This window comes from Miscanthus floridulus, chromosome 8 (assembly GCF_019320115.1).
Source record: "Miscanthus floridulus cultivar M001 chromosome 8, ASM1932011v1, whole genome shotgun sequence".
NCBI classification, from domain to species: domain Eukaryota; kingdom Viridiplantae; phylum Streptophyta; class Magnoliopsida; order Poales; family Poaceae; genus Miscanthus; species Miscanthus floridulus.
Window position 1 is genome coordinate 76,653,012 of NC_089587.1, and position 27,912 is coordinate 76,680,923.

Consider the following 27,912-nt stretch of genomic DNA (forward strand, 5'->3'; position numbering starts at 1 on the left):
GAAGTTGGCGGAGGAGAGAGATTGGATGGCCGTGTGGGCCAGCGCCAACTCTCCTCCTAGTGTGACAATGAAGTCTAGGTCACCGAAACGCACGTGTGCGCCCGGGACCCAGCTGATTGCGTGGTTAGCCATCCGAAGCCTGATTTGTTATGCGCAAAGGTCCCATACCTAGCGCGCCAACTGTTGGTGTTTCGAACAAACACCGGCTAGTAAATTTATAATTGATGCGCGTTAGGCCCGGATGGTGCGCCAAAAGACACAAGGTTTATACTGGTTCGGGCTGAATGTCCCTACGTCCAGTCTGTTGCTGCTTGTATTATTAGCACCAAAAAAAGGTTCATAGCAGGGGGTACAAATGATCGAGAGAGGAACATGTCCCAAGTCTCTGATGGAATTGTCGAAAGGGTTGCCGAGAGCTTGGGTCGCTCCTCAGCTGTGTGTGAAGTGTTGTGTGTGTTTAACTTATGCATCAAGAGTCGATCCCTTAGTGGGGGTCCTGCCCTCCCTTTTATAGACCAAGGGAAGAGCAGGGGTTATAGATGGGAGAAAGGAGAAAAACCAGGGGCCAAGAAGCCCCTCCGAAGGTGTTGAGCCCTCCTTTTCCGCTGAGTCAGCCTTGCTGACACGGCTAGACGGTGTCAGGGAGTGGCACGTTCGCCGGGTGCCCGTGTCCTGGTGATGCCATGCCCTTACCGGATCAACAAGTGGCCGCGTCCCGCCCCGCCCCTCCGGACGGCGTGTCGGACAAGGGTGTTGGCCTGTGGCCCTGTGGGGAGCGGACGGCGCGGTGACAGTACGTCCGTCACCGCAGATGGCGCGAGTCTCTCTCTGGACCATAGTGGTTGTCGTATGTCTGTGTTAGTATCCGCACCCAGGGTCTGATGGCGGCGCCTACAACACTGTGGGACAAAAGTCGACGCCTACAATACTATTTGAGCACTGTTAGGTTGGAAAGGGCTTAAAGCGTCCGTCCCATCGTATCCTGACGGTACCTTCCTACAGACGTGCAGTGCAGGTCCTTGATATGGCGGTTGACTCGAATGTCCTGTCGTACCCTGTGCTTATCAGCATGAAGATGCAGGGTGCAGTCATCGGGTGAGGCGGATCCAGCCCTTAGCCATCGGTCAGGACGGAGCCTGTCTTCAGACATCGGCCGAGGCGGAGCCTGCCCTCGAGGGTCGGGCGAGGCGGAGCCAGCCCTTAGGGGTCGGGCGATGCGGAGCCAACCTTTGGGAGTCGGGCGAGGTGGAGCCAATCTTTCGTTGTTCGGACAAGAAGCGTAGTAGCGTTCTTGTCTGATTAAAAACGTCAATGTTCGATGGTTATTAGTTCGTCTCTTGGGTAGGGTATTAGTCCCCGACAACGACATTCGTTCCAACGAAACTCAGCGAGGCTGAAATACACCATTTCAAGTATGAAAGGATCATGGACACTTTTAATCCCCAAATGTTGCGCTACGCAACAAATCCTATGTCTTGTCAAAGTTTAATAGACCAAAACTCTCGTTTATCCTTTTTGTTTTGCGTCTTTTTATTTTAATAAAATTTATAGACCTTTATATCTACTAATATAGATTTATCTGTAGTAGCTCAAATTCAAGCTACATACTACTTTTCATCATTTTTGCGATTAAAGCGTTACGACTTTACGAGCTTGTAGCACTGAATGGTGTACTCCGTCACCGTTCTCCCTCTCGCCGTTTCTCGCTTCATCAAAATTCGAATTCGAATTCAGTCCAACCGTTCCGAACTGCGCACCCCACCCTACCGGCCACCGCGCCGCGCCACCGCATGATCAAACCCTAATCGAACCCGCCGGCCACCGCCATGGAGACGCTGTTCATGCGTGCCTTCGAGCGCCGGGACGCAGCGGAGGCGCAGATGCGGCAGCAAGCGGCGTCCTACTCCCGGACCCTCGCGTGCGGCCTCCTCGGCGCGGGGCACCAGCCTCCGCCTTGTCTCCTCCCGCACCCCGCGCCGTTCGCGGCCCTCTTTTGCCGGGGCGCGGCGGAGGAGCAGATGCAGCTGCAGGTGGAGGCCTACTCCCAGTCCATAGCCTGCGCCCTCATTGACGCCGGCCACCTGCCTCCGCCGTGGCTCCTTCCGCACCGCGCTGCTGGAGTAGGGACCTCTGAGCGTTCGGTGCCGGCGGACGCGCGGATGCGGAAGCAGGTGGTGTCCTACTCGCTCTCCATAGCCTGCGCCCTCCTCGCCGCCGGCCACCGCCCCCCACCGTGGCTCGTCCAGTCCCCTGCAGACGTGGCCACCACCGAAGGTAGCTACCTCGATTTCTCCCCCCTTCGTCGCGTTCTGGAGTAGTTGCTGGGGTTCTGCGCTTTGATTCCATTGTGGGAGCACTTGTTTTATTAGATTTAGGTTCGTCATATCAAATATTTGATAATCGTGCCCCGTGATTTGGTACTAGTACATATTGAAACAGACGATAGTGTTTTGAGGTGTCAAGCTAACGGTTCATCTTTCTATTTGGTGGAGATTGTGTAAGAGAGCATTCGAATCGTGGGTTGAAATGACAATGCAGTATCAGAATTTTCTTCTATGCTTTTCATTTGGAGATGCTGAGTTTTCAATTTCTATTTAGGCTGTGATTTAGAGATGATGTATTTAGTAGCCACTGAGATTTCCATTTTGTTGTTCTTCTAAATCTTTTCGCTATAGTCTTGCCTGTTTCCGTGTGCTGAAAAAACATAATGTGTTGTGATTTTGTTTTTATAGTTTGGACTAGAATACTTTGTCATTATTCTTCCCATTTATGTGAATGTGAACTTGTCCATTGATTTTTTCCTGTCTTTCTGAGAACACAAGGATGTCAACTTTGGATATTCTTTTGCAGGAAATACTGTAAGGAAGGCATCAGTTTATCTCGCTGACCCCCAAAGTGCAGACCATATGCAACATGGATTGACTGAAATCAACCATCAGGTCAAACAAAACACTCTTGAAGCACCAAGGTTTTAAACCTTTGAGGCATCAAATTCTATGGCCAGCCCACCGCTTGAAAATGGTTTATCGCACTCAACTAAATCTAATTTTGTGGAAGGGATTGATTGTGTATCCTGTCCACTGCCCAAAAATGGAGCAATTGATATTGTTGATAATGTTTCTATTGAAGCATCTCAGGGCTGGCCTCAAATTGATGTTCCTGAAGAGACTTATTCTATGCCCATTGTACTGCTTGATAAGGAAGGAGGACACAATTTTGAAACCACTTCTCTTGAGTCAACGGGTGCGAAGGGTAAGGAAGCTAGTCGAACCAACTAGGATCCATTTAGGTAGTTGGAATGTAGGGTCGCTTACAGGTAAGTTAAGAGAATTAGTTGATACCGCGACTAGGAGGCGTGTAAATATATTATGCGTTCAAAAGACTAAATAAAAGGGTCAGAAGGCAAAGGAGGTGAACAATACAGGTTTCAAGCTTTGGTACACAGGGACAGTCGCGAATAGAAATGGAGTAGGAGTTTTGATTGATAAGAGCCTCAAGAATGGTGTGGTGGGAGTAAGAAGGCAAGGAGATAGGATTATCTTAGTCAAGCTTGTCGTTGGTGATATGGTCTTGAATGTAATTAGTGCGTATGCCTCCCAAGTAGGCCTCGATGAGAGTGCTAAGAGATAGTTCTGGGAAGATTTAGATGGCCTGATTAGAGCTGTATCTAGTAGTGGGAAGCTTTTTATAGGAGGAGATCTTAATGGGCATGTAGGTACTACAAGCGCAGGTTTTGAGGCAGTTCATGGAGGTTTTGGGTATGGTAGTAGGAATCAGGAGGGGGTGGAAGTTCTGGACTTCGCGGTAGCTTTTGACCTGATGATAGCCAACACTTTCTTTAGAAAGAGAGAATCTCATCTAGTGACCTTCAGTAGCAGACAACATTCTAGCTAGATTGACTTTATCCTCACAAGAAGAAAGGACAAACGAGCATGCTTGGGTTGCAAGGTGATACCAGGGGAGTGTGTTGTTTCTCAACATAAGCTTTTGGTGGCAGACTTTCGTTTTCAAGTGCGTGCCCGTAGGGATAAATAAGCTAGGATTGAAAGAACAAAGTGGTGGAAACTGAAAGAGGAGACGTCAGAGGTATTCAGGGAAATGGCTATTAAAGAGGGCTCTTGGAAGAAAGAAGAGGACATAAACAACATGTGGGAGAAGATGGCAACCAACATTTGGAAGGTGGCCTCAGAGGTGTGTGGAGTAACTAAAGGAAGTGGAGGCGAGGCTCAAGATACTTGGTGGTGCAACGAGGAAGTCCAAAGAGCTATTAAGGAGAAGAAAGAATGCTATAGATGCTTGTACCATGACAGGAGTGTTGACAACATAGAGAAGTACAAGGTGACAAAGAAGACTGCAAAGCGAGCTGTAAGTGTGGTAAATGATAGAGCGTATGAGGATCTTTACCAATATTTGAGTACAAAAGAAGGAGAGAAGGACATTTATAGGATGGTTAGGGTTCGTGAGAGAAAGACAAGGGACTTCAACCTAGTTAAGTGCATTAAGGATGAAATGGAGCATCTCTTGGTGAAGGAGGATGAGATCCGACATCGATGGCAAGCGTATTTTGATAAATTGTTCAAGTGTGAGAATACGGACACAACCTTTTAGTTGAATGACTCTTTTGATGACACCAATAGGCGCTTTGTGCGGAGAATTCAAGAATCTGAGGTCAGAGAGGCGTTGAAATGGATAAAAGGAGGTAAGGCGATGGGACCGGATGGTATCCCAATCGAGGTGTGGAGATGCCTCGGGGACATAGCTATAGTATGACTAACTAAGTTGTTCAACCATATTTTTCGATCGAACAAGATGTCTGACGAGTGGAGGAGAAGTATATTGGTACCGATCTACAAGAATAAATGGAATATTCAAAGTTGTTCTAATTACCGGGGAATTAAGTTGATGAGCCATACTATGAAGCTATGGGAGAGAATTATCGAGCATCGCTTGAGAGTAATAATGCGGGTCTCTATGAACCAATTTGGTTTTATGCCCGAAAGATCAACCATGGAAGCCATTTTTTTTAATAAGACAAGTTATGAAGCGGTATAGGGAGAAGAAGAAGGACTTACCCATTGTTTTTATTGACTTGAGAAGGCTTATGATAAAATACCAATGAATGTTATGTGGTGGGCTTTGGACAAATATAAAGTCCCAACGAAGTACGTCGGGCTCATTAAGGACATATACAACAATGTTGTGACTAGTGTTCGAACGAGTGATGGAGACACAGATGACTTCCCGATTATGATAGGACTACATCAAGGGTAAGTTTTGAGCCCTTATCTGTTTGTCTTAGTGATGGATGAGGTCACAAGGGACATACAATGGGACATCCCTTGGTGTATGCTTTTTGCGGACGATGTAGTGCTAGTTGATGAAAGCTGGACATGAGTAAATCAGAAACTGGAGTTATGGCGGAAGACTTTGGAGTCCAAAGGTTTTAGACTCAGTAGAACTAAAACTGAGTATATGAGATGTGACTTCGGCACTAATACTCGGGAGGAGGAAGATATTAGTTTGGAAGGTCAAGTAGTGCCTAGGAAGGATACCTTTCGATATTAAGGATCAATGCTACAGAGAGACGGGGATATTGATAAAGATGTTAACCATAGAATCAAAGCAGGGTGGATGAAGTGACGCCAAGCATCTGATGTCCTATGTGACACAAGGGTACCACAAAAGCTAAAAAACAAGTTTTATAGGACGACGATTAGACTTGCTATGTTGTATGGTGCAGAATGTTGGCCTACGAAAAGACGACATGTTCAACAGATAAGTGTCACGGAAATGCGTATGTTGCGTTGGATTTGCGGTCATACAAGAAGGGACCGAGTTCGGAACGATGATATACGTGATAGATTAGGGGTAGCACCAATTGAAGAAAAGCCTGTCCAACACCGATTGAGATGGTTTGGACATGTCGAACGGAGACCTCCAGAGGCACCGGTGCGTAGTAGAATCCTAAGCCAGGATAGTAATGTGAAGAGAGGCAGAGTAAGACCAAAGTTGACTTGGGTAGAGGCAATAAAAGGAGACTTGAAAGGATGGAATATACCCAAAGACTTAGCCTTAGATAGGAGTGCTTGGAAAATAGCTATTCACGTGCCTGAACCTTGATGGCTTCTGCTGGGTTTCAACTCTAGCCTACCCTAACTTGTTTGAGACTTAAAGGCTTTGTTGTTGCTGTTGTTGTTCTCTTGAAGGACCTTTTTGTTTGGTCAGTCCAAAGATGGAAAATGATCTTTTACACACAATCGAAAAGAGTAGAAAATTAAGAAAAAGAAGTAGTCTTTTGGATAGATGTGACAATGAAAGCTCCAGAACTCTTGAACAGCAAAGCTCAGGATGTCATGTGCTGTCTGCTCCAATCAATGAATCTGCTCTGCGGCTCTATCACCTTGCTGATACTACTGAGGCGCATAACGTCTGTGTCTGGAATAACATAGATATAGCTGAAAGGCCAGGAGCTCCGAGTGCTGCTTCATCTAAGAGGGCAAGTGTATCGCACACTTTAGAAAGGAATGGTATAATGTTATCAAGCAAAAATGCAGATCACGTGCAACATGAATTGTCTGAAATCAACCATCAGGTCAAACAAAACACTCTTTAAGCACCAAGGTTTCAAACCTTTGAAGCAAAAAATTCCATGGCCAGCCCACCGTTTGAAAATGGTTTATCGCACTCAACTAAATCTAATTTTCTGGAAGGGCTTGATTGTGTATCCTGTCCACTTCCCGAAAATGGTGCAATTGATATTGTTGATAATGTTTCTATTGAAGCATCTCATGGCTGGCCTCAAATTGATGTTCTTGAAGAGACTTATTCTATGCCCATTGTACTGCTTGATAAGGAAGGAGGACACAGTTTTGAAACCACTTCTCTTGAAGTGACTTTTTGTTTAGTTAGTTCAAAGATGGAAAATGATCTTTTGCACACAACCGAAAAGATTGGAAAATTAAGAAAAAGTAGTCTTTTGGATAGATGTGACAATGAAAGCTCCAGAACTCTTGAACAGCAAAGCTCAGGATGTCATGTGCTGTCTGCTCCAATCAATGAATCTGCTCTGCAGCTCTATCACCTTGCTGATACTACTGAGGCGCATGATGTCTGTATCTGGAATAACATAGATATAGCTGCAATGACAGAAGCTCTGAGTGCTGCTTCATCTAAGAGGGAAATTGTATCACACACTTTAGAAAGGAATAGTATAATGTTATCAAGCAAAAATGCAGATCATGTGCAACATGAATTGTCTGAAATCAACCATCAGGTCAAACAAAACACTCTTGAAGCACCAAGGTTTCAATCCTTTGAAGCATCAAATTCTATGGCCAGCCCATCGCTTGAAAATGGTTCATCGCACTCGACTAAATCTAATTTTCTGGAAGGGCTTGATTGTGTATCCTGTCCACTTCCCAAAAATGGTGCAATTGATATTGTTGATAATATTTCTGCTGAAGTATCTCAGGGCTGGCCTCAAACTGTTGTTCCTGAAGAAACTTATTCTATCCCCATTGTACTGCTTGATAAGGAAGTGGGACAGTTCTGAAACCACCTCCCATGAAAGGCATTTTTGTTTGGTGAGTCCAAAGATTGAAAAGGATCTCTTGCACACAATCGAACAGACTGGAAAATTAAGAAAAAGAAGCAGTCTTTTAGATAGATGTGACAATGGAAGCTCCAGAACTGTTGTACAGCAAAGCTCAGGATGTCATGTGCTGTCTGCTCCAATCAATGAATCTGCTCTGCAGCTTTCTCACCTGGCTGATACTACTGAGGTGCATGATGTCTGTGTCTGGAATAACATAGATATAGCTGCAAGGTCAGAAGCTCTGAGTGCTGCTTCATCTAAGAGGGCAAGAGTATCACACATTTTAGAAAGGAATAGTGTAATGTCATCGGACAAAAGTGTGCCAATGCTAGAATGCCAGAGCTTCGGCATCCCTGTTTCATCTGACAGCCCGACCATTACTGAGAGGGCACTTCAGGGATTCTGTGAGTCTAAAAAGCTTGTTAACTTTTGTTCCAGCCTTTCTGTAAAGTATAAGATAAAACCACTAGACAGTGTGTATCAGTCACTACCATCTAGGTTTGAGAATCTCATGAATCGATTCCTTTCCTATTCCGTAGACACTAACCTTCTGGATCCAAGTTATGCTAGCAAATGTAGCTTGGATTTTGATGGTGCTTTTATGATGTCCAATGGTCAGACTTCTGGTTCATCAAATGTTTATAGTGTACAAGAGGATAGTGATGTTGCTTTGACCCTTTCATTTTAGAAGTATGACCTGGAAAAGCTCCTTGCAACGATTGGGTCTAGTTCGGATTATCGTGGCTCTATATCAGGATTTGGTTGCTCTAAAATTGATGAAGATAGCACCATTCTAGGGGGAAATGAGAACCAAGCGAAACCATCTCATTCTATTGGTAGAAATTATTCAAGGCAATGCTTGGGTGGCAAAAGGCTGCTTGGTTATGCTACTAATATATATCAAAGCAAAGGAACAAGCAGCCTAGACTTGATAGCTGGGAAATCTTATATAAGGGAGCCTGATCAGAATGTGCATATCAGAGTTAATCAGGACATAAAGAACCCGAACGAGGTTCGTGCTCTTTCGATTACAAATGTTGGAAAAATTACTTATTCGCTCCATGACAGATTAAGTAAGACAGAAACGTCATGTAGCAAAAGTGAAAGGAAAAGAAGGGAAACAAATCTTAAGAAAGGTTGCAGGCTCGGAATACAGTATCAAAATTGACATCAATTATATCACTTGCAAAACAAAATCAGCAGGCATCAAAATCATGTGGTAAGTTGTTACAACGTCGTGCTTTGCTTCGGAGGAAGTAGGGAGGGGAGGTTGGAGCGTGGGGGCGCGCTCGTGAACGTCGAGACGGCGCCGTGTTCTAGAGTTCGCGTGCGGCAACAAGGAAAACGGGGAACATGGAAACGGGAGCGCCAGGCGCCCAAGGGAGACTATAAGTCTCAATCCCAGGCTACCTTTTCATTAACCAAGAGTTGGACTCTTATACAATCGACTCTAACAACTTGACGCTGGAAATAAGGACTCTAGTTGCTAACAAACTCAAACCCTCTAAGACTCCTAACAATGCTAACAAACCAAATCTTCTTCTGGGACTCCACCTGACCAGTTGGCAACGTTGGCACGTAACGACCGGAGCCGGACCTGTTTGGCTCACCCACGATGCTTGTTCCTCCTCTCATATGTGACCTCGACCATAACATCTCTCCCCTCCTCCGGAAACAGCTCGTCCTCGAGCTGGAACTCAGGATGAGCAACGCGAAACTCAGTGACCGACTTCCAAGTCGCCTCAGAAGCTGGCAATCCTGCCCACTGAACAAGCACATGCCACTCGTCGCGCCGGAGACTAGAGCGGAGCACACGGTCAGGGCGAAGAAGCGGACGGCCATGGCGAATAGGAGGCAATGCTGGAATTGCTGATGGAGGTGCACCACGGAATGGCTTCAACACACCAACATGAAACACGTCATGAATCCGTGCTCCTGCTGGCAACTAGAGGCGATACGCCACTTCACCAATACGCTCCACAACCTGATAGGGTCCCGCATATTTAGGACCCAGCTTGCCACAACTGCCCGGTTCCAGAGCCTAGGTGGATCGATGAAGGAGGCGCAAGAGCACCCAGTCGCCCACCGCAAACTCCAGAGCACGATGACGAGCATCATAGGAACGCCGTGCATGCTCCTGCGCCTGAAGAAGTTGGGAACGCACTTCTTCCAGAAACTCGTCCTGGTTGGCGAGAAGCTCATCGACCGCCTCAGTCTGGGCACGACCAGGCACATAGGGCAGCAGTTCCGGCGGCGCACGGCCGTAGACCACGGTGAATGGCGAGGTCCGAAGAGCCGAATGGTTAGCGGTGTTGTAACAGAACTCCACCCAAGGAAGCCAATCGAGCCAATCGCGAGGACGATCACCGGTGAGGCAGCGAAGGTACATGGCAATCGTCTTGTTAACAGCCTCAGACTGTCCATCGGTTTGAGGATGAAAGGCTGTACTCATCTTCAACCGCACACCGGCCTGCCGGAAGAGGTCACGCCACACATGGCCGGTAAAAACGGGGCCGCGATCACTGACAATGGAGTCCGGAAAACCATGAAGGCGCACGATGTCGTGGAAGAAGGCACGAGCAACCGACGCAGCCGTGTAAGGGTGCCCCAACGGAATGAAGTGGGCATACTTGGAGAACCTGTCGACGACGGTGAGGATGACACTCTTGCCATGGACCTTAGGAAGGGCCTCGACGAAGTCCGTCGCAATGTCCGCCCACACACGAGACGGCACGGGCAATGGCTGTAGGAGACCGGCTGGGTGTAGAGTCTCCGTCTTGTTGCGCTGGCATGTGGAGCACGCCCGCACAAAATCACGGACGACGCGGCGATCATGTTCGACGAAGAACTCGGTGCGGAGGCGCTGCAATGTCTTCTGGATCCCCTCGTGCGCGCCCGTGTGCGCCAGCTGGAGCACGTCGTCAAGCACCGACGAGGAGGCCGGCACGAAGACGCGCCCCTTGTGGAGCACGAGCCCCTCGCGTAGCCACCAGTCGTTGCCGTAGTCACCGGCCGCCACAGCGTCTCGGCGCGCGCGCAGCTCGACGTCGACCTCAAACGCACGTCGCAGCTCGTCGAACAGCTGGAACGTGGGCACAGAGAGCGTCGCCACAGTCGTCTCCAAACCGCGCAGCACCGCCAACAGTGGTTTGTCGCCATCCCGTCGAGACAATGCATCGGCGGCGACGTTGAATCGTCATGGTCGGTACTCAACCCTGAAATCATAACCAATTAGTTTGCTGATCCAGTGATGCTGTGGGATGGTGGACAGGCGCTGGTCGAGAAGGAATTTGAACGCATAATGATCTGTGCGCACGACAAAGGCCCGCCCCCAAAGGTACGGGCGCCAGTGGCGAACGGCCTGCGTCAGCCCGATCAGCTCCCGTTCATATGCCGCCACCTTCAGGTGCCGCGCCGCAAACGGCCGGCTGAAGAACGCGATGGGGCCTGCCCCTTGATGCAAGACAGCCCCAAACCCGGAGCCCGACGCGTCGCAGTCGACGACAAACTCCCGGTCGAAATCTGGAAGATGCAGAACCGGGGCCGCGGACACCGACTTCAGGGCCGTGAATGCTGTGTCGGCAGCCTCTGTCCACAGGAACGCGTTCTTCCGCAAGAGGCTTGTCAATGGCGCCGCGAGGGTGCCATAATCCTTGATGAACCGCCTATAATACCCCGCCAAGCCGAGGAATCCGCGGAGACCACGTGCCGATCGCGGCTGCGGCCACGATTGCACCGCTGCGACTTTGGATACGTCCATGGAGACACCTTCATGCGAGATCACATGTCCCAGGTACTGAACTGATGTAGCAGCAAAGGAACACTTGGACTTTTTGAGGTGCAGCTTGTGGGCACGCAGGACATCCAGGACCGCGCGCAGTCGCAAGAGGTGCTCCGTCCACGTGGCGCTGTAGACGAGGATGTCGTCGAAGAACACAAGCACGCAGTGTCGGAGGAACTGCTTCAACACTAGATTCATGAGCGCCTGGAACGTGGACGGCGCGTTGGAGAGCCCAAACGGCATGACCAAAAATTCAAAGTGGCCGTGGTGAGTGCGGAACGCTGTCTTAGCCACATTGTTAGGGTGAACTCGCACTTGATGATATCCCGAACGGAGATCGAGCTCCGTAAAGAACTTGGCGCCATGGAGCTCATCGAGTAATTCCTCAACAACTGGTATAGGAAATTTGTCCTTCACGGTGGCTGCATTGAGGGCGCGGTAGTCCACGCAAAATCGCCACGAGCCATCTTGTTTCTTGATGAGCAACACCGGTGCCGAGAACGGAGAAGTGCTGTTGCGGATCGTGCCTTGCTGCAACATCTCCTCACATTGTCTTTCCATCTCATCCTTCTAGAGCTGAGGATAGCGATAGGGACGTACTGCCACGGGCTCTGTGGACGGCTTGAGGTGGATCCTGTGGTCACACGCACGAGCCGGAGGCAGGCCCGTCGGCGCCACGAAGACATCAGCATATGAGTCCAGTAGGCACTCGAGCAGTGCAGGCTCGGTCCCCTTGGCCGAGAGCCCCCGGGCGGCGAGGAGGCAACCTGTCGGAGGAAGGGCCGCGGCCGGCGAGCCGACACCCCGCCACAGCACGCGACGCCCCTAGTATGTGAACGCCATGCACAGGTTGTCGAAGTCCCAGAGTATCGGGCCGAGCGTGCGGAGCCATGTGATGCCGAGTACCATGTCGTAGGAGTCCAGCGGAATGGAGTAGCAGTCAACCTGGAAAGTTTCACCGCCGATCCGGAGGTCGACGTCACGAGCCAAGCCGCGACACATGACGCGGTCACCGTTGGCCACGACGACATGGGCACCTCTGCTGTCGTGGAACTGAGGTTCAGCACGTCATGCGGCGGCACCACTGATGAAGTTGTGTGTAGAGCCCGAATCTAGGAGCGCGGTAAGCTCATGTGCGCCCACTCGAACGCGAAGCTGCATGGTGTCCGCTGTCCGGATACCGGTGATCGCCGAGAGAGATATCAGGGGCTTGTCCGGGTCAAACGAGTTGTTAGCCGACGGCGTAGCTGGTGCGTCGTCGGCGTCGTCCGGCTCCTCGACGATGTAATCGGCGGCCTTGAGAAAGAACAGCCGGGCACACTTATGGCCCCGGACGTACGGTTCATCACAATTATAGCAGAGGCCCTGCTTCCTGCACTCCGCCATCTCGTCCGGTGAGAGCCGCTTGAATGCCCTCTGCGGTGTCGTCGTGGAAGAAGAGGCCACTGCTGAGGTCGCCCCAGACGAAGCAGGTGGGATGGGCGGCGCCCCCGTTGGCCGACGCCGCTGCTGGGCAGGCAAGGCAAGCGGAGCCGGCGCGTTCCGGCGCTCGTATGCGCGCGCCAGATGCATGGCGCGCTGCAGATCCTGCGGGTCGTGAAGCTCCACATCGACGCGGATGTGACTCGGCAGCCCACCCGTGAAGAGCTTCGCCTTTTGACCCGGAGAGAGACGCCCGGCGTGCGCCGCTTGGGCCTGGAACGCTTCCATATAGGCATCCACCGTCGAAGTGAAGGGCAAGCGCGCCAGGTCTGACAGATGGTTCGTGCTGAGGGGAGGACCGAAGCGCTGCTGGCACAGCGTGCGGAACTCCTCCCATTGCGGCCGGCCTGCGTCGGCTTCGAGGACCAAGTACCACTGCTGAGCAACTCCGGTGAGGTGGTACGACGCGAGCCAGACTCGGTCAGCATGGCGCGTCTGGTGGCCATTGAAGAATTGTTCGCACTTGTTCAACCAACCGAGGGGATCGACCTTCGCGTCAAACGTCGGAAACACCAACTTGTCATACTTGGGCACCACCTGTCCCTCCAGCTCTGGTGGCACATGCACGCGGGACGTAGGGGATGCCATGGGCGCGGAGGACACCGGCACCGACCCCCGCAAGTTGGACTCCAGGGACGGCACGGGGGATGGCGAGTGAGGAAAGCATATCTGGCCGATCGGAACACCGAACGGATGAGTCGCCGTGGCGGGCAGCGTAGTCGATGCAGGCGCCGAAGCCAGTGGAGCCGATGGTGCCGCAGTGGGCACCGAGGACGACGTGGGCGCCGTGGGGGCCGGCTCGGAGATCAGCGGCATCGACGCCGCTGGAAGAGCTAGGGTGGCATCCAACCCAGGCAGAACCGGCAGGGCGCGGCCGTCCATCGCGGACACGCGCGTCGCCAAGTCCCTGATGTGGAAGTTCATCACTGCCATCTGGTTCTGGAGCCCTTGGATGGCTTTGGTGAAGGCGTTGAGCGCGTCCGTAGGGATGGCCGTCATTGGTGGGGGCGGTGGTGGCATGGTGGCGAGCGGAAGAGACGGCTCAACGGCGGCGGAAGTGGTGGGCGCGGCGGAGGAGATGGCCGGCGGCATGGAGGCACCGGAGGTGGGAGGCACGGTCGCCGACGAGGTCCCGGAAGTGGCCATGATCTCTGATACCAGGTTGTTATGACATCGTGCTTTGCTTCGGAGGAAGTAGGGAGGGGAGGTTGGAGCGTGGGGGCGCGCTCGTGAACGTCGAGACGGCGCCGTGTTCTAGAGTTCGCGTGCGGCAACAAGGAAAACGGGGAACAGGGAAACAGGAGTGCCAGGCGCCCAAGGGAGACTATAAGTCTCAATCCCAGGCTACCTTTTCATTAACCAAGAGTTGGACTCTTATACAATCGACTCTAACAACTTGACGCTGGAAATAAGGACTCTAGTTGCTAACAAACTCAAACCCTCTAAGACTCCTAACAATGCTAACAAACCAAATCTTCTTCTGGGACTCCACCTGACCAGTTGGCAACGTTGGCACGTAACGACCGGAGCCGGACCTGTTTGGCTCACCCACGATGCTTGTTCCTCCTCTCATATGTGACCCCGACCATAACATAAGTCTAATCTGTTTACAACTATTTTTAGTTCGAAATTTAATTTAATGCAAGTGTTCTAATGTAGTCTTGCATGATGCTATGATCATAATTCATATGCTTGATGCTGTACAGAATGCTTACATTCTTTTCCTGAATGGGCACATCAGACAATCCAATAAATGAAACTTTTCACTTGCAGCAAAAAAGAGATGTTAGAGTGAGGGCACTTAAGGTGGCGGCAGCTGCAAAGCGTCGTGAAGAGAAGAAGCAAACCGAGCGTGAAATGCACAAAGCAGCTGTGAAACTAGAGCTTCAAAGATTAAAGCAAGAGAAAGAGCACAGACAAAAACAAGTGGAGTACGAGAAGAAAACGGGGGCAGACTTTATTACTAGGAAGAGGCAGAGAGAAGGTGATGGAAAGAGGGAGAATGACAGAAAAAAGAAATGTGCTGAAGAGGCACCGAAACATCAAAAGCAGCTGGAGGAAATAATACATTCTACAAATACCGTGAAAGATGCCTGTCCAAAAGATACTGTTAGTAAATACTGAAACTAACATCGCTTTTCAAATTACTATATGAACTATCTTTTTTAGTCATTTTAATCATTTCAGGATGGCAAGGATCTTGTGGAGAATTTAGTCAAAAGGGTAGGAAATCAATTATTATCTGATGAAAGGATGGAATCTGTTCAGAGACTTTTAGCATCTGAAAGCAACAGTGTGAAGGCCATGTATGCAGATCGTAAATCAGCAGGTTCTGGGCTTCAGGTTCTGGAAAACTTGTCAGACAATGTGGATAAGGTATACTCTTTCAGTTGATTTATCTATATGAAATTTGAACCATTAGGATAGGTACCTTTTCCTTTTCTTCAAGGCTATAAAGTCCCAGATTAATCCTGAAACAGGAAATGAGAACTAGTGCTCTTCTCATTAATGAGGGAGTAAGAAAAGCGTTAACAAAATATTTTTTGGTAGGGCAAGATTGTTATGACATATAATTAACTGGGAACCTAGATGTGAGAGCTATTGCAGTTGTCAGGTGAACCTATGCTATAAGCTGTGAGGGACAGTGCATGCTACAATTATTACGTTCCATTGTATTTTTTGCAAACTACCGGGAAGGTTCCCCTATGACAGGTTCTGCCTAGACCTGCCAACAACAATTTTCTAATAATTCCAATTAAATTCTCTATAGTGCCTATTAGAATTATACAAAAAATACAACTGAAGTTTCAAATACAAGCATAGTTTTTACATTATCTAGTCATTCTCTTGCAAGGAGAACACATCATGGCAAAGAATCTTTGCTCTGTGACTGTACACATCAAAATATCACACACAGTCCAGATGTACATCTGGTACCAAAACTTGAAACAGTTGAGATGCTGAGTAATTTTAGAACCAAAAATACAGGGTGAAAAGAAGTGGGATCCTTCGATTCGCACAATGCATTATATTGATTAACAAAATCTAGTGGCTTTCCTTGTGGTTCCATAACTTTGTGTTCCCACCAGTTCATCACAGATGGCACTGAACTGCGACAGCTGCACTGTGTGCTACTTTGAAAGTTTGATTTTCTTTCATTTACCAGAACTTTGTAAACATTATGGTTTGAGAAATATTGTGCTTAACGTTCATTCTGTAAACATATCGCAGTCCTATGGAATGACACCTTATGAAGATTCTGATGCAAAGGATTTCGAAACCTTGGAGCATCAATGGGAAATAAGGCGTAGACATAAGTTGATTCCATCATGGGCTCAGTAAGTACTCTATACCAATAAGTTATAGCTATCAATGACCAGTTATGTTTCCAAAATAAGTCAAGTACATTAGATAATACACTGGGCACACTATCAAACTTGTTATAGGACAGCGGTGTTCTAGTTGAAGTTGCTTATGTTTTTATTTTTATTTTGTCATCCTAACTTAATGTGAATTTGCTTAGAACATTTCCTGTGAGCAAATGCTCCTCTTTTGAAGCAGACATGGAAAAGTCATTCCTTGTAGAATGCTCCTCTTTTGAAGCAGACATGGAAAAGTCATTCCTTGGTGCTCAAGGTAGCTGGCCCTCGACTACGAAGCTCGTAGCTTGGGCTGATAATGGCGTGGGGTTTCTCCCCTGTACGCCCTATGGTGAAGGGGATGAGATTAAGAGAGAATAGAGAGATTAGGAATAGGTTTGTTCTTGCTTGCGTCATCATAAACTGGTTGCAGGGTATAAGTAGAGGCGCCCAACCTCTAGCTCCTCGTTTCTCTCTCCATCATTAACTCTAATCTCTCAACCATAACTCTAATCTCTCAACCAACTCCTAAACTCCATTGATTACAGCCGCCTGTGCCTCCTTGGGCTCTTGCACGCCCTTGGTAGCTCCCCTGGCAACATCTCGTGTCCTGGGCCGGCGGGCGTCCATACTGCCACCCCCACATGACATAGAAACTGAGAATGTCCTGCCATGATAATATAGAAACTAGGGATCCTTGTGATACTCTATGTTCCAGCGCCGAATTCATATTTATCCTGCTAACTGCATTTTGTTTGTACTTATTTTCAGGGAAGAAAACTTAGATAAAATCTTGGTATCCAATCTGGCTTTAGACTCCAGAGAAGTTTTTGCTCATAAGTGTTCTGCCATCTTATCTGATGGTAAGCTCCAATGTACCATACTATTAGTAGTAACGCTATTTTTAGTTATTGCTGTGACTGAAGTTGCAGCCCTCCTTTTGGTGCAGTTCTTACGCGTGGCAATGCTCAACGACCAATCTATTAGCTGGCCATTAACAACTATTGAAGTCTGTAAAAATAATAATGCTCGTTCTCCTGCTTCACGGAATTCTTTCTTCTGCAACAAAATGTACAGGCAAATCTCCTCTCTCCCTCTCTCACTACTAATTATCTTCAGTATGCTCTACTGTAGGAGTAGCGCATTGAAAACATTTACTGTGTTTCACGGATGCTGATCTTAAGTGTACGGAATTACTGTAGTACATTGTATGACTTTGGTTATGTGGAATAACAACCTTCTGTGATGCAATACCCCTAGGTGCAAGTATAGCATGTCTAAAATTTTAGTATCAGGGTATGCTGTTAGATTTTAGCCAGTATTAGTGCAGCATAACTGGCCTTGCTTTTACTCATTTTTACAGCATGGGACCAAAATGTGTTTTTGCTGAGAGAAAAAAAAGCTAAGTGCCTAATGTGTTTGGGCACCTAGGGGAAACTTTGTAGTTTTTTTTAAATAAAGAAATTTGAGCCAGACCAACATTGCATTTTTACTCAATAGCAGTAACCAAATGAGCCAAGGTTCTGACTTCTGCCTGTTATTGAGCCCAGGATTGACCTAAACCAAACTATCTTTTTGTAACGGGCAGATGAAGCTGTTGTGTGCTTTGATGCCCGAAAGTTGCAACCCTGTCAGCACATGTGATATGTATCTTGATACCCAAACAACAAAACGGCTGGCAGAGTGCCACGTAAACACTGTTAGGACCATTGCCAACTTGTTGCTGTTTCCATTGGCCTAATTGCTGTTTAGATCAGCATTTGTAAGACTGCAACCCTTGACCCCCTCTGTGGTCTGTGCTGATGAGTGTGGTCATAAACTTCTGTCTCCGGAGTTAGTTTCTTGCAGTGCAGAGATTGTAATGTCACACTAATTTTTTTTTCTTCCTGCACTGCATCTTCTATGGCATATGATGTTGAATCTGAATGTAGCGTTGGTGTCATCGCGTGTGCTTTTCCCAGAGGCCCTTTGGGCTAACCCTTTCCCTTTTCCAGTTGCAGGTGACTGATGATAAAACAAAAGGCTGGCGGTTCTGTCCGTCGGCAGCATTTTGTTTTGCACAGAGACAATAGGGGTGTGGAGCCTCCATCAGCTCCCGCCCGAATTCGTGGTTCACGGTACCGTATCTATACTCTGATGATCAAGTTGCGCTCTGCTCATTTCAACACTGTTATGGTACATGCATTCTGCACAAACACTGGCACGACCTTGTTGGTTGGTCCATGCATAGGATTTGGATCCAGTCTGGTCAAAGATCAGTTGGACGTACAGCTAGTTTAGTGGACATATTGGTACCGAGGATCCTGTTGTATCATCACCACTGACTAATCAGTGGTGTTTGAAGGAAAAATCCAGGTCCAGCGTGGACGCTGGCGGGGCATGTGGCTTCTGGATTAGAACAAGTACTTGTAGGGCATCTCCCTCAGATGCCCTTGGGCCGCATTGAGGGGCTCCATGTGCCTGCGGGGGAGGGGCTCATGGCTCCAAACTGAACCTAGCTAGGCTTTTGTTCTCGTGGCAGCCGAAGCTTAGAGTCACCTTCATTTGTTTACGCCGGCACTTATCATCTCTGATCTCTCACCGTCACTTGTGAACTAGTATTATACTATAATCAGCCTTTGGACTTGTACATGGCTGCCTACACATGTTAAGGGTTTCTGGGTTTGAATGCTCGATCAGAGCATGCATGTTGGCTGTGCTGTGCTGCATAAATAAACTATAACCCTCGAGAGATTCCTATCGGGCAGCAGTTGCCGTTGGCCCTGAAGATGCATGGACCACGTGGAGTAGAGTGGCTGGCTGGGCGGGGAACTTTTTATGGAGATATATATTTGGTAGCCAGAAGAGATTGGCGAAGCGTGTAGGTTTGGCACAGAGGGAGAGGGGCCGGCGCATGCTCTCTACTGTTGTACCAGCAGTGTACGTTAGGGAGGAATGTGACTGTTGCGAGCGTGCTCTCGCCCTTGCCTGCCGCCGGCCCTGCCGACCTCGTGTCGATGTCGTCCACCTGTGCGGTGCGGCGGCCCTTGCAAAAACTTGGCTGGAAAATCCCTGCGCCAACGGGCTCGTGTCGTGTGAGTCGCCGCTACCGTCTGCATGGCGGCACTGTTCGCGATAGATGGTCATGTCTTGCAGTCTTGGCACGCTGCAAGCCACACAAATGGCGGCACTGTTCGCGATTAGTAGTAGTAGATGCCCGGCCCCCGGCCTGAATAGGAGTCGTTGGAATGCTACGGGGGCAGGACGGGCACGCTCCGTGCTGCTCGCCGGAGGGAGAGGCAACATGTCTGTCAGCCTGCAGAGGTCCTGCGTTCTTGGGGGCCCGCGTGGATCTGGCTGTCGCCCCCCCCAAAACGACCGACTTTCTCTTCGCTTGAGCTGCTTTTCATTTGTATTTTTCTCTAACAATATTTTAAAATAACTATCAGCATAAGTCAAATTTCAGCGTAAGCCAACACGTTGCAAATATAAACTGTTATCGGAGCTCGATCGATGTACACGCGCCTGTCCGTATGTTTGTAGATACGGACGGACTTCTGACATGTGGGATGCTGCTACAGGTAATAGGAGGAGTATTAGTAATGCCGTCGATAATTTAATTAATTACAATTGATGAATTGAGAGGCCGGCGAAAAAGGAAAGCCCGTAAATATATGTATGGATGGGGCTGAGTCAGATCTGAATACGTGATCCAGATCCACGTCAGACAGAGCCTGCAGGATTAATGGTCGCGTCACTCTCGCAGCAGGCGTGTAGGCGCCTCGACACAAATACGCATCTGTTCGGTGAAGGCGACCTCCATGCTCGTCTCGCAAAAATAAAATTAAAAAGAAGCCCTCGCTACTGGTTAGTACTCCGTCCGTCCAGAAAATTATCCACCATCTCGGATGATCACTTTTTAGTTTGGTTCAGCTTATTCTCTTTTACAGAACATCAGCGGCAGAGCGTGGCATCAAACAAAGGAGGGGCTAATTCATCTTGCCTAACTTCTAGCTACTACAGTCTGCCTGTGTTCTTAGTTAAATATTTTTCCTCTCTCTATCGCACGAAACAATGAATGCATTCACAGGAATATCAGTGGAGCATAGTCAAGCAAGGGGGGCCGATGCCCAGTTTGGCCTCCACGAGGCTCCGCCACTGTAGAACACTATTGAATCAGTCAAAATCAGCCACGACTGGATCAGCCAAACTAGCCCTATGTAATTTTAGCATAGTGTCATAGTTTAGTATCATAAATTCATTCAATTATAGATAAAAAAATATCAATATTTATAATATTAAATAAATATTATTAGATTAATTATGAAATATATTTTTATAATAAATTATTTTGAAGCTATTTTTGAACTATTTTTGCTGGCACGCAATTGGTAGTTATATTCTTTTGGACAGAGGGAGTACGGCAAAGCTCTCGACCATTGCCTAATGGTTATGTCTTTTTTGTTTATAATATAAAATTGTTTTTCAAAAATAAAAGACAGGCGGGCACGAATTCCCGAGGCATGGGCGGTGCTTTGTGCCTCGAGGTTAGCGCGCAAATTACTACCATTGTTTATTAGCGGCGGCTCTAGTACAGGTCTACTCGCAGTCCGACAGTTTCTTTCCAAGAGAGAAAAAGCCCGTAATACCTAGTAGAAACTACGCTTCTCAACCCACGATTTCCATTGCTTTGTACATACAAAGGATAACTTAAATACAGCATAAAAAAGATAGATCAACTGTGGCAACTATTTCTGTAGAACACACGCCGCCACATTTCAGAACACACGCTGACACATTTCTGCAGTCCACGACATGTTCTAGAAGACCATAACACACGCAATTACTCGGTCTGTTCGCTGGTTGGTTTCTGGGCCGGTTTAGGCTGGCTGGTGCTGGTTTGTTGTGAGAGAAAAACACTATTAACTAACTGGTTTGGGCTGGCTGAAACCAATAAACGAACAGAGTGACTAAATTAAGGATCGATGCATGCAGCTCAAAAATACAAAAATGTCTCACCGAAAGTCATCTCGGTGACGGTGAGGGGGGTCGATGCAGGTAGGACACTAGCAGGAGGCTACCCTGGCGTTTTCCCACCGCCGCTGAACTGTAGACGCGACCAAAGGGGATGGAGGCTTCCACCGCGCCGTGTCCGCGATGAAGGGAGGTGGCTGCGGCTGGGCCTGTTTATTTGAGCTTATCGGCCAGCTTATCTGCTACAGTATTTTTTCCTCCTACAGAAAAATAGCTTTAGTCAGCTTGTGAGCCGGATTTAGAGCTCGTTTCATCGGCCTCCGGCTCCTCTCCCATTCATCTCTTATAGCGACACGGTTCATCGGAGTTGTTTTTCTCTCTCCTCCTTTTCTCTTTCACAGAGAGCGCCGGAGCTTAAGAAGCTCATTTTTTTCTCTTCTCCCGCTCCAACTCCTGCACGCTACAGTGCGCTATAGTGTATAGACATAGAAAACCATCACTAATAACGTATTGGAACTGTCCTATTAATATCTATAGACACTATGTATAGAAACCATAGTCCTAATAAATAATTTTTACCGAATAATTTTTTATCCAATCACGTATATTCTCTCTGTTCTCTACCAATCATATCTCTTCATATCTGATTTTCGTATAGTCATAGTTTCTAACTTAGATCTAATTTCTATGATTTTTATTCTCTCTTTACATCAGTAAAAACGCTTAGATAACTATACAATTAGTGTCCATAGAAATTGGCTTTTTACGTCTGGGAGTGACGGCTATCCATCCCTCCAGAGAGAGAGAGTGAGAGCGAGAAGAGAGAGGGCGAAAAGAAATGAAAGGTGCGGGCGGGGGGCACGGGCGACTGGGCGAGGGGACAGCGAGTGATTCAAGGCTGTTCCCTGCCGCCATTTCCTATGCTATGGGCTTGGCCGCTTGGGAGCCACCAAAACCTGCGTTCCCAATCTGCCCTCCAGTCCAGACGAGAGACGAGACAAATGCCGTGGAAAAAGAAAAAAGAAAAATAAACAAGTTTCGCTATGCAACAAACATCTTTGCCATCTTGGCATGTTTATTTAAACTCTCGGCTCACTGGAGCAATAAAAACGTTGACTATTTATTTATTACTAATCGTAGAAATGTAGATTGAATTCAGACGTCGTACGACCTGGTATCCTGTCAGGAAATGCGCCATGTCGAGCCGTTTACTAGCTGACTGAAGCACGGTACACACCTGCTGACAAGAAACGCTACTCACTCACTGCTAAAAGAATACATTTCGGTTGATAGTTTATGCGGCTGATAAGTCGACTAATACTGATTTGTTACGAGAGAAAAACGCTATACTCCCTAAAAAGCTAAATATTTCTTAGTTTGATCACTTATATATAGAGTATTAGTATTTTTTGTGCTAAAAAATATATGAAATCTAGTTTACATTATTAAAAGATACTACAGTTTTTGATACTACCATGCACATAAACCTAGTCAATTTTGAGATTGTTACGATCTTGAGAAACCATATTTTCATTTTTTCTAGGATTGAGGGAGTTGTATCTTGGCCATTTATTTTGCTGTTTTTCTTGTTGAGGCTTCTTTATCAGTCTAATCAAAAGCCTTGCTAAACATGCGCGCGCACACAAAAACGACTTTTGAAGAAAAAACGGTGAAGCCAAAACCATTTTTGATTAGGCCCTGTTCGCTTGAACTTATCAGCACGACTTATCATCCATGGTACACTGTTTTCTCTCACAATAAAACAACATCAACTAGCTTATCAACCAAAAGAACATAATTTTTTTCTAGCTCCACCAATTTTTAGCCCTGCCATTGCTAAAGAGTAGGACTACTCCTACCTCGTGTTACTTTTTTTTTTAGAAGTAGAGTACCACTATACCAGTAGCTCAGTAACTACGGTAGCAGTAGTTACTGTTGGATAATACAGTAATCACCTTGGGGGTCTGCACCCAAAAGTGACCCTGGTTTTTTTTTTTTTTTTTGCCAGAAAGTGACCCTGGGTTGGGTGGGTCAAAACTGAAAACTGGGACGGTTGCCCAGGCCTCGAGGAGGGTGAGTGAGTGAGTGAACATCTGACATGTGAGTAAAAAAAAGGAAAAAGAAAGGGGAGCAGAGAGAAAAGAACAACAAAGCACCACCAAGTGCTCTCTGGTCTCTGACAGTGGGTCAGCAGAGCACGCCCAGATCGATTCGACGCCACTTGTATATAGGCCTACAGGGGCACCCCAAGGCCCAACAAGCCATAGCTTTGACCCTTCTCGTCTTTGCACAACCTTGCCCCCTCTGACTGACCCTGACCGCAGCCCTACTCCCTCCCCACACCGCGCACCGGCAGGTGGCAGCGCCGCTGGAGGAGCATGCCGCCCCCACTTTATTAATCTGCTGCCTTTCGCCATCCCCAACATGACCACCACCACTCTGCAGCGAAATCCTGTATAGGAGTCGCTCGCGCATCAGCGGAGGCAGAGGCAGGCCGGCCGCCGGGCAGGACGCAGGACCGCATTCCGTTCCGCCGCCATGGCCGCCTTCCCCTAGCAGAGGTACGCTCGCTGCCCTTCCTTCCTTCCCATCCCGCCCTGGCTATGGTTGCTTCTTGCGTCCCTGACTGACTCTGATTGATTTGACTGATTGGGGGTGGGGTGGGTGCCGTCCGTCCCTCCTTCCCCCATCACTTCCTCCAACGTTGGTTTCTTTCTTTCTCGCGTTTCTTGTTTGTTCATCTGTCGATGCAATGCCGCCGCCGCCGCCGCCCGTCACTTTCTTCATCTGCTCTGTACCTCTGTTCCCTTTTTCTTGACGCATTTAATGGCCTCCCTCCGCTCCACGTTCAGCGCCTAGCAGATGTCCGATGTCGATGTGCGTGCTGCTCGTAGCCTGCCTGCCGTGCCTACCTCCTGTGATTCCGGTGTGATCCACTTCCTTTCCTTTCCAAGGGGAGGGGAGAAAGCGGGGAGGCGCTCGTGATTCCGCCACCTGTTCCGATCCAGGTTGCAGCTAGCCAGCGCTTTTCTTGCTAATCTTATTAATCTCCTGTTCCGGCCTGGCCCCTCGTGGAGCCACGCCCACATTCGTCCCCCACCCCCGTCTCCTTTCCTGCCAAACGCTGGCGCCTCTCTGTGATCTTTGGGGCCTTGTTCATAGTGCTGTGCCGGGTGCCCTTTGCTGCTTCTTCTTCGCTGATGCAATGGGCCGGGTGCTGGATCTGTGCGGTGGTTCGGGCTTCCTCTAGGTGCGGCTGCTTGCTTGCGCCTATCTCCTTGCTCCCTGCCCGCAAATCTTGCGTGCAGCTGCAGCAGCTTGTTATTTGAGCGTTTCTATGAATGCTTTAGGTTTCCCAGTTCTCACCCGGTGGGTGGGCTGCTAGTCTCTCCCAGCAATTTTGTGGTGTTTGATATGTGTTCCTGTGTCCGCTGTTAAATTCAAATTCCTGTACAGTTACCAGTTCTTTGTCAACAACTCTGCTTTTAAGACGGCTCTTATCAGTATACTACCTGCTGATATAAATTCTGTTCTTTGTTCTTCATTGTTTCTGTAGATGCCAAGGAACTCAATTGAGAAGTGACCAGTCTTGCTAGATTTTGTATAAAGTGAAGTTAAAATTGGATCTTCACTCGTCTGATTGATCTGCACTGCTGGAACTCCTTGTGACCAGACCGTGGAGGCTGCCAAGCACAACGTGCCTGGGCACCAGGCTACTAAACCAGCGGCTGCGGATCCAGTTCTTGCAAAGGAGGAGAAGAAAGCAATGGACGGGGCGCCGGAGCTTGCTGCCGCTAAGAATGTCTTGGAGGAACAAAAGGCCTCCCATCGGCGGCAAGAGTCTTCTGCGTCAATGCTGGACAAGGGTCCTTCCAGTGTTTGCTCAGACTGCGGTGTCCTGGACGAGCCGCCAACCCCGCACGGCGATTCTGGGGAAGTGAAGGATATCCAGAGCTTGGACTGCAGTGGTGGTAATCAGGAGAAGAATACGTCGCAGAAGAGCAGCATGAGTGAGAGCTTTGCTTCTGCCAAGGCCAGCGATGGGGCCAACAGCCTGAGGAAGACCAGCGGCAGTGCTAAGATCAGCGACCGGGCTGATTTTCCAGAGAGTGGAAAGAGTAGCATGTGCCGCCCGAGCGCGGGCAGCAACATCAGCGATGAGAGCTCGTGCAGCAGCATGAGCAGCAGCACGACGAAGCCGCACAAGGGGAGTGATTCTAGGTGGGAAGCCATCCGAGTGATAAGGTCGAGGGATGGCATCTTGGGTTTGAGCCACTTTAGGCTGCTTAAGAAGCTGGGCTGTGGTGATATTGGCAGCGTGTACCTCTCTGAATTGAATGGCACGAAGAGTTACTTTGCCATGAAGGTCATGGACAAAGGGTCATTGGCGAGCCGGAAGAAGCTTCTTCGAGCGCAGACAGAGCGGGAGATACTGCAATCTTTGGACCATCCGTTTCTTCCTACACTGTATACCCACTTCGAGACAGATAAATTCTCATGTTTGGTGATGGAGTTCTGTCCAGGAGGGGACCTGCACACCCTTCGACAAAGGCAGCCTGGAAAATACTTTTCAGAGCAAGCAGCCAAGTATGTTTCAACTCTTAAAATTACAGTACTTGTATATATATTGCAAATATTAATTTTCTTTTGAAGTTTACTAGTCCTATATTGATTATTTTTCTTTGCTGCTTCCATTTTCTCCTTTTCTGTTAGTACTGTCCAGTGTAGTAGCTTGATCATATTTAATTATCCTGGCATTCGCCTCTGAATGTATCCCTTACTTGGAGCTTGTATTGTAGTATATTTTTACTGTTACATATAATCCAACACCTCAGATCATACTACAAATATGCTCATAGTCATTTCTTCAAGGTTCTATGTAGCTGAAGTTCTCCTCGCACTGGAGTACCTGCATATGCTTGGGATTATATACCGTGATCTGAAGCCGGAGAACGTCCTTGTTCGGGAGGATGGGCACATCATGCTCTCTGATTTTGACCTCTCACTTCGTTGTGACGTAAGCCCTACTGTTGTCAAGTCTGCCAACCCTGGACCAGATGCGCTGCAGAGGAGCAACCAAGCATACTGTGTGCAGCCTGCTTGTATCGAGCCATCCTGCATCCAGCCCGCGTGTGTTGCTCCGACTACTTGCTTTGGTCCCCGTTTTTTCTCCTCCAAATCCAAGTCCAAGAAGGAGAAGAAGCCAAAGCCGAAGCCTGAGATTGTCAACCAAGTTAGCCCACTGCCCGAGCTCATTGCGGAGCCGACCGATGCTCGCTCTATGTCATTTGTTGGCACCCATGAGTACTTGGCACCAGAAATAATCAAGGGAGAAGGCCATGGCAGTGCTGTGGATTGGTGGACCTTTGGTATATTCCTTTACGAGCTCCTATTTGGTAAGACCCCTTTCAAGGGGTCAGGAAACCGGGCTACACTCTTCAACGTTGTTGGTCAGCCCCTGCGGTTCCCAGAGTCTCCAATTGTGAGTTTCTCAGCTAGGGACTTGATAAGAGGATTGCTGGTCAAAGACCCGCAGCATCGTCTTGGCTACAAACGAGGGACTACAGAGATCAAGCAGCACCCGTTCTTTGAGGGCATGAATTGGGCGTTGATACGGTGTGCAAGCCCTCCAGATGTACCAAAGCCTGTTGAGCTGGATCGCCCACCGAAGCCGGCCCCAGCTAATGATAGGGTTGCTCCAGCCGCCAACCAGAAGGGCCCAGATAACTTTCTGGAGTTTGAATTCTTCTAGAGTTGTTTTCCTTTCAGTTTTGTAATGTGGGTCGGTGCATGCAAGCTGGTGTATGAAAGGAGGAAGATCAGTTCGGAGGCGTATACTGTGATGACTGGTGATGCTCTGTTGTAAGCTGTAGCTCTATCTCAAGTAGCTCTTGTTCTTTTTCCCTCACCGTTGAACTGCTAATGACCCAATTTATACCGGGTCAATGTTGCAATTTTTTAGAAAATCTTGTGGTGCTTAAAGAACACAGGGGAATACTTTCACCCTGGCATTGTAAATCCTGTTTGATTTGGCATATCAATTGCAACTGAATTTCTTTTCTTGAGCTTGTCTGATACTACATAGACACTTGATAGTTCTTGTTTCTTGTAATCTTTTATGTGAAATCCAAATCATGCATGTCTGGTTGCTGCAGTCTATTGGCTGGAATGAGAGAGAGCTGCGATTATAACCAGCATCTGAACTCAACGATTTGATTGGTCTATTTCCATGTGTTCGATTGATGCAGATGGTATCTGTGTGAGAAATAGAGCATGTATAAAACTGGGAAGGAAAATGGCACAGACGTTTTTTTTTTTAGAAGATGCTCAGGTGTACCGATGAACAGATCCAAAGTTAGCAGCTATGTTGAACAAGGTGGTGACGAACCAACTCTGTACAAGAATCCGCAAACTGGAAACACCGTAACTTTGTTATTATGAAACTCGAGCGCAAGCGGGGCAAGTAATGCTGTTCAAGAAAAATTCTCTCAAACATAAGTATAATAATTATGTGTAACATTGTGGGAATTACGCAGTTAGCAATTTGAAAACTGTTAACTGAAACAGCTTTGCGTATATAACAAAGAACATGCCAAGATATACCATCATCATGGCACAGTTGAAGATTTCAACGAACAACAAGAAGAAGAGGAATTCTGGTTTGGTTGAAGACGAAGGAGGCGATGAGACGACGACATTGTTGTCGTATATATATCTTCTTCTAGTCTGACTATAAAAATCAC

General features: G+C 48.1%; 2 protein-coding genes across 4 annotated transcripts; both read left to right on the plus strand.

The window, feature by feature from the left end:
- Positions 1 to 1,717: 1,717 nt before the first annotated feature.
- LOC136472656 (uncharacterized) lies at positions 1,718 to 18,864 on the plus strand. 2 transcript variants are annotated; one of them, XM_066470365.1, is made up of 8 exons: positions 1,718 to 2,274; positions 2,851 to 2,939; positions 14,631 to 14,966; positions 15,045 to 15,233; positions 16,089 to 16,195; positions 16,988 to 17,079; positions 17,166 to 17,293; positions 18,211 to 18,864. In XM_066470365.1, the coding sequence occupies exons 1-7, from the start codon at positions 1,827 to 1,829 to the stop codon at positions 17,201 to 17,203; spliced, it is 1,299 nt and encodes a 432-aa protein (XP_066326462.1). In that variant the 5' UTR covers positions 1,718 to 1,826; the 3' UTR covers positions 17,204 to 17,293; positions 18,211 to 18,864. The 2 variants fall into 2 exon arrangements, with proteins under 2 accessions (XP_066326462.1, XP_066326461.1); XM_066470364.1 differs by having other exon boundaries at positions 17,166 to 17,287.
- A 4,541-nt stretch (positions 18,865 to 23,405) lies between these two features.
- On the plus strand, positions 23,406 to 27,231 carry LOC136476739 (serine/threonine-protein kinase D6PK-like). 2 transcript variants are annotated; one of them, XM_066474676.1, is made up of 3 exons: positions 23,406 to 23,730; positions 24,726 to 25,756; positions 26,042 to 27,231. In XM_066474676.1, exons 2-3 carry the CDS (start codon positions 24,936 to 24,938, stop codon positions 26,919 to 26,921), a joined length of 1,701 nt encoding a protein of 566 aa, XP_066330773.1. In that variant the 5' UTR covers positions 23,406 to 23,730; positions 24,726 to 24,935; the 3' UTR covers positions 26,922 to 27,231. The 2 variants fall into 2 exon arrangements, with proteins under 2 accessions (XP_066330773.1, XP_066330774.1); XM_066474677.1 differs by lacking the exon at positions 23,406 to 23,730 and adding an exon at positions 23,771 to 24,419.
- The last annotated feature ends 681 nt before the right edge of the window (positions 27,232 to 27,912 follow it).

Excerpts from the sequence above, each read along its gene's own strand:
- LOC136472656 (XM_066470365.1), top strand. The coding sequence starts at position 1,827 with ATGGAGACGCTGTTCATGCGTGCCTTCGAGCGCCGGGACGCAGCGGAG. Across the intron at positions 15,234-16,088 it reads TGTCAGACAATGTGGATAAG|TCCTATGGAATGACACCTTA; the intron begins GTATACTCTTTC and ends AACATATCGCAG. Across the intron at positions 16,196-16,987 it reads TTGATTCCATCATGGGCTCA|GGAAGAAAACTTAGATAAAA; the intron begins GTAAGTACTCTA and ends ACTTATTTTCAG.
- LOC136476739 (XM_066474676.1), top strand. The coding sequence starts at position 24,936 with ATGGACGGGGCGCCGGAGCTTGCTGCCGCTAAGAATGTCTTGGAGGAA. Across the intron at positions 25,757-26,041 it reads TTTTCAGAGCAAGCAGCCAA|GTTCTATGTAGCTGAAGTTC; the intron begins GTATGTTTCAAC and ends CATTTCTTCAAG.